Genomic DNA, 5,754 nt, shown 5'->3' with positions numbered 1-5,754 from the left:
CTAGGAGTCATCGATCCAGAGCTGCAGAGTCAGGCCTTGTTAGGCAAGTTAGTCATCCGCGGTTTGACCCCGGGAGGGCAGATGTGGAAGATGCTACTTCAGCAGGGGGTCGGTTCTTGTGTCCCGCCCCGAGGTGGTGAGTGGCTCCCGTCCCTCAGGTGGATCTTCACTTCCGCCCCGCTCACTCAGCCCCGTTCCCCACTCGTTCGTAGCCTCCTCTTGGTTTGGAGGCGGCTCCGCCTCAGTCTCATTCAGTCCCCTCCCCGCTGTCAGGAGGAGATCGATCGCCAGCCGCTTATCTGGAATGATCAGGTCAGAGATGCCGAGGGCCTTCAGTTGGGGGAGAGATCACATATCAGGTGGGATGGTTGGATGAGGGGGCCAGCCCGGTCCCTTCGAGTTTGGAGGGACACGTACAGACATTTGGAGACGGCTGATCTCGCAGACGCAGCTGGAGGTGCACGTGGAGCCCAGGCGAGACGCACGGAGATCGACGGTGCGATCCCAGCTGATTGGTTGGTTCCACCTGAGCCTCAGATCCTCATGCCTGGTGACGACCGTTGGCTGGGACAGTTCACCCCCTGTGGCATCCCACTGGTGGTCGCAGGACGTTTGGACGACTCCTCTATCTCCTTCTTCGCGGTTATGGGGGATGGACGACTCAGGAGAGAGGATGCACTCATCGACCCCCTACTCCCATGGCAGAGGGTTCGGATCGTAGGCCTTTTGGGGAAGGTCTGGCGTACCGATCCTAGCATTGAGCAGGATCAGATGCAGCTTTGGCGACTCTGGCTCTGGGAGGGGCGGGCCTTGTCAGAGCTTGATTGGGACCCAGGAGAGTGGAGTTGGCCAGAGATTGTGACAGGACAGGGGCCGACCTCCTTCTTTGCCTACAGCACGACTTTGGGCAGGCGAGTTCTTGGGAGGATGCAGAGCCGCCCCCCCACCCAGCGGCCCAGCTGGTATGCACAGGGTATTTCCAGATTCTTTTTGCAGGCCTTCTTGAAGGCCTTGTGGGAGAGCTAGCGGCCGCAGAAGATCTCCTACTTCCTGTGGCTTCTCGCCCACAAAGGTCTTCCGGTGGGGAGCTGGTTGAGAAAGATAGACCAGGACGGACGCTGTCAGATCTGCCATGAGGTTGAGGAGTCACCAAAACACTGCCTGTGGAGCTGCACTCGCGCCCAGGAAGTGTGGAGGTGGACTTTCGGGATTCTCACTCGCGCAGCACCAGAGCTAGGCTTGATCACGTGGGGCGCGTTCTGTTGGTGCAGCACCGCACCTGGTCTACATCACTTATTCGAGGCATGCCAGCAGGACCCCACTTTCCTTATCACACAGGGTACATGGGGGCCGCTCGAGGGTATTCTGCAGCACCTAGCAGAGGCGGATACAGGAGTTCAGGAGAGGCAGCCAGTCTGGGAGATTATTAGCAGCATAGCAAGGTGGCACATTTGGACCTCGCGTTGCGCACAGATCCTCGGTGGCACCTCCTTATCGACTGCCCAGATCATGACTGATATTTGGTGCGAGATTATTCATACCCTCAGAGGCCAATGGGACCAGATTCAGGGAGATTCCCGGTCCGGTCAAGAGAAGCGGAGACGCTTCCTCCGGGCTTGGAACACTCAGGGCCTCTTCTTCGAGTAGACTTCGCAGGGCCTTCGGTGGCGCTACTCACCACCCCGATGGCTGTTCATTCACACTCGCCTTATCCCGCCGTGAGAGAGTGATTTATTTTGTTATCTTTTAGGGCTGTGTCCGATTTGTGAACGCAGCCCGCCGTCAGCTACAAGCTGACCTTTTTGTATCTTGTTCTCGAAGTAATATAATTAGCACTGTTTTTTCGAAAAAAAAAAAAATGTACGAAGTCCAAAACCTCTGGCCACATGCATAACCAAAAAAGCATGTTTTGCAACAAGCCACTTCCCCGTACTGACATCGAAGTATGTTATGAGTCCAACAAGCAAAAGACGGATGTCTCTCCTTTTTTGAACTATCTGACATCCACACATATGCATAGTAGGAAGAGATGCCCAAACAAACTATACCCGACATTTACTCGCTCAAACTGTCACTGGTAACTCCAAGACAACTAAGGACAAAAGCATACTCCATGTTTGTGTACCATGAGCACCTTAAAAAGGTTTCAATATTCTTCCCTTGTAAACAAAAAAAAGTGTGGAGCTACTTTCCACAAAGCAACAAGATGATTTTAGCAAACAAGAACTATCACTTAACTCACACATACCACAGAAGATGGTCTTACTTCACTCCACTGATTCTTGCGACAACAAATACTCGTGCAATTATTGTGTACTATCACTTTATGTTTAGCTACTTTGTTGCTCTCCTTTCATATTTTGCTACTTCATTCCCCTTGTTTCTGTTCATGCTAGAGTTGCGTACTCTCATTCACAATTGCCTATGTTCGATGTACAGAATGTTCCGTGTGTTTCGTACTGTCCTGTATCGCCACGTACGGTACGTATGTTCCCTTCAATGTAAAAAGATTCAACCATTTGATTTCTATCCGCCCGGGAGCCATTTTCTGCCCATTCTGTTTTTTGCACATACATAACATGTTTGTGTTTCAAGAATCAAGTCTCAACAAGTTTTAAAAGCTTGTAAAACTACCTAGTCTAAAACTCACTCCTTTTTTTGGGTTTCGAATGCGCACTCAATAGTTTTTTGTTCTTTTAGTACTGCACCAATATCGGACGGTACCCATCGTATGCGATCGGACGTGTCAACCATGATCTCATTCATAGCCTACTGATTTACTCCTCTAGTTTTCCTTCTCTTGCTTTGCTTTGTGTGCCAATACTCTTTATTTACCTATGTTGTCTGTGGCACAACTCTTTATTGCAGCACGAGGGCCTTGATTTACCAACATGCAACTTTATTACATACACGTAAAGAAACCGTGCAGCTTGATTTACCAAACTACAGGTTAATTACCAAAAAAAGCCACTAATTACTTTTTAAGCCCTTTATGCGAGCAACAGGACGCATAGCTGCAAATAATCAAGAAAGGGTCTGCTGCCTTCGTTAAAAAATTTGTGTTTTAGCACCATCCCCACTGATCATGGTGTAGTTTCCAGAAATTAGAATGTGAGGTACAAACCATTTTGCAAAATTTCGCCATGGAAATGAAATGAATCATATTGAGGCATTGAAATACATGATCAAAGACCATTGACCAAATTGGTGGAATTGAAATTTCACTTTGAATCACTGTAGATTGAATGCATACACGTAAGTACTCTTTTGGATCATGGTAACACTAGAGAAGCTACAAATGCAATCAACCTGTAGAGCACTGAAATACTGAAGCCTCTAATCAAATCCTGAAATATGTTTCTTAGGTCTTATTAATAGTGGCCACAGCAAAACATGGATGTTGTGAGAACTCGAAAAACACTTTGAGGTATCGATCCACTATTTGCAATGCAATACGATTTCTCAACGCTACCTGCTCTAGTTGCCGAATTTCCTTTGTTCTTTGCGACAGACTGATAGAAGCTAGATTGGCCTTGGCAAGACAATGCCCCAAATGCTGCTGAAGACTCATGAAGTAGTGATTTGACCACTGGTATTGCTCCTTGATCTGGAAGTCTGAATCAAGTTAGATGATACAGCTAGGTTCATAAAATCAACATCTGTAAAGATATAAATGCATCTAGGAACATATCCATACTCTACATAAAACAAAAAGTGCAAGTTCAATCTTCAGAAAATCGTCGACACCACAAACCAAAATCTCCTGTCATGACTAGTAGGGATTAGCTATTATGACACCTGCCCACCCAAGCATGCTGTATGAAGCGGTGTATGAATGCGCTTGCAGACTTCACACTAGACTATACAAAGAACTTCACACTTCACACTAGACTATACAAAGAGCTTCATGCGCTTGCACACTTCACACTAGACTATACAAAGAACTTCATGCTAATGTAATTGAGCTCCAGCTGATGAGAAGAAAAGGATAAAACACGTCTGCACTACTGAAAAGAAAGGATTGTAAGCTGATATATCTCAAAAGGGGACAAATCATTTTCATATGAACTTCAAATTGCTGAGGCTAGAACTTTCACACAGAAAGATTTTTCTGCCTGCTGTACTCCTTGAAATGAATATACGATAATGGTTGTGGAACCGGAACCTTATGAAACAATTCAAATCTTTGCAAGAATCTCTGAAATAAAAATTCAGATGGTGTCAATTAACAAGAAATGAAGGGAAAAAGCCAAATTATCAAGCAAAAATAGTATTTTACTACAGCCCAGCATTGAATGAGCAGAACAGAATTTCGCTATACCTCTTCATCTGTGTTGAAAAGAGTCTGACGATGAACTACTTTTTTGTCAGCTGCCAAAGCTGCCAGCATCTGCAAACATTTTTTTCAAGCTTCAGGAGGCAAGGTGCTGCCAATCATTCTCAATAGGCTCCAAAACAGACAAATTTTGGAAGCATTACCAAAACTACAATCGCTACTGTCATGACTGAACACTGATAAGAATTGTCTTTAGTTATTGAATATGAAACTACCTTTCCAGCCTGTAAATACTCTGATTGTTACTTTTCTGTGTGTATGGATAGGTGGAGTTTAGAAGGGAGACATGGCACGAGCATTCTGAGGAGGACATACCCACGAGAGACCTTTGCATGAATCAATATAGCACTGCAGCAGCAGCACGCCAGGGGTAAGTTGATTCTCCTTCTCCATAGCCTTCAGAGAGCCCTTCTTCTTCCTCCCCTTCTTTTTGGCTGATGATGATAACAACAGAGAAAGTGATGCCTTCCGTGTGAGCCTATGGAAGCACCGCAAAAAGTCATGCTTTTGACCCTGAATGTAGCCCCAGCTTCATTCAACACAACTAGAATAATGCTTTCAGCATCTTTGACTTCATGCAAGTTACTTTGAGGGCATTGCCCTTTCACATTCACTGGAGCCCACTACCTTTGAGAAAAGTAGGGAGATCCAGGAAAGTATCATGACCATTTGACAGCACAAACATGTGCACCAGCATAAATAAAAATAAGCGTGCACACATTCTATGCATTAAAAGGTCTTAGTTGCAAAAACCTCTTCTAATCCACAATTCAACAAGACATCAATAGCATGCCTTTATGTCACACGACTCAACTTTCATGCATTTGTTACATTACGGAAGATGTACAGGGTTTGGGTTGCGGTTGTGCATAGATGCTTTTTACTTACACGAGTCCAGAGTGTCTGTGCCGACGGGTGGCTTACTTTCACTTCTCTCCTTCACCTGCTTATAGTGCAGTTCTGTGAGCAGTACATGGTCTAGGTACCTACAAAGAACATCCATGTTTAACAGTCAGACGGGAATGCAAGAGTAAATAAAAGTTATAACTTTGTAAACCAACAAGCGCCATCTCATCTTGAAGCCTAAGAAAGTATACAGACCAGTAAACCATACAATATTCTGAGGGTGAGTAAAGTTCAAGTTGAAAACCCAGCATTAAAAAATGCATGGCAATCCAACAGGTTTGTTCTGCAGCCCATCCCATGATGACATTTTCCCACCAATCCTGGAAAAATCGATACCACATCAGAGGGATCCCATGACAGCTTCGATTATCACACAAGACAAGGTAATCATGACTACTGTTGATATGCAAAGCACCTTGTCTTTCAATGATGCCAATGTCTTCTGTAACAGGCCATCAAAAATTAATCTGCCTGAAAAAGGTGTCTCACGTTAGAATATGTGTACATTTTCC

At 45.4% G+C, this 5,754-nt stretch overlaps 1 protein-coding gene across 1 annotated transcript; it reads right to left on the bottom strand.

The window, feature by feature from the left end:
* Positions 1-3,561: 3,561 nt before the first annotated feature.
* Positions 3,562-5,532, bottom strand: LOC147889814 (uncharacterized). The gene is made up of 5 exons (XM_087391395.1): positions 5,438-5,532; positions 5,225-5,322; positions 4,652-4,770; positions 4,322-4,390; positions 3,562-4,198 (listed from the first exon to the last, which is right to left on the bottom strand). The coding sequence occupies exons 1-5, from the start codon at positions 5,503-5,505 to the stop codon at positions 4,094-4,096; spliced, it is 459 nt and encodes a 152-aa protein (XP_087247521.1). The 5' UTR covers positions 5,506-5,532; the 3' UTR covers positions 3,562-4,093.
* Positions 5,533-5,754: the final 222 nt, after the last annotated feature.

Source organism: Dipteris shenzhenensis, chromosome 20 (genome assembly GCF_047967505.1).
Source record: "Dipteris shenzhenensis isolate YYH24624 ecotype China chromosome 20, Dip_SZ_1.0, whole genome shotgun sequence".
In the NCBI taxonomy this organism is placed as follows: domain Eukaryota; kingdom Viridiplantae; phylum Streptophyta; class Polypodiopsida; order Gleicheniales; family Dipteridaceae; genus Dipteris; species Dipteris shenzhenensis.
The sequence above is the reverse complement of the archived record's forward strand: the minus strand, read 5'-3'. Positions and strand labels throughout refer to the sequence as shown.

Excerpts from the sequence above, each read along its gene's own strand:
- LOC147889814 (XM_087391395.1), bottom strand. The coding sequence starts at position 5,505 with ATGCATTTTTTAATGCTGGGTTTTCAACTTGAACTTTACTCACCCTCA. Across the intron at positions 5,323-5,437 it reads GAATATTGTATGGTTTACTG|GTACCTAGACCATGTACTGC; the intron begins GTCTGTATACTT and ends TGTTCTTTGTAG. Across the intron at positions 4,771-5,224 it reads CACAGACACTCTGGACTCGT|CCAAAAAGAAGGGGAGGAAG; the intron begins GTAAGTAAAAAG and ends TATCATCATCAG.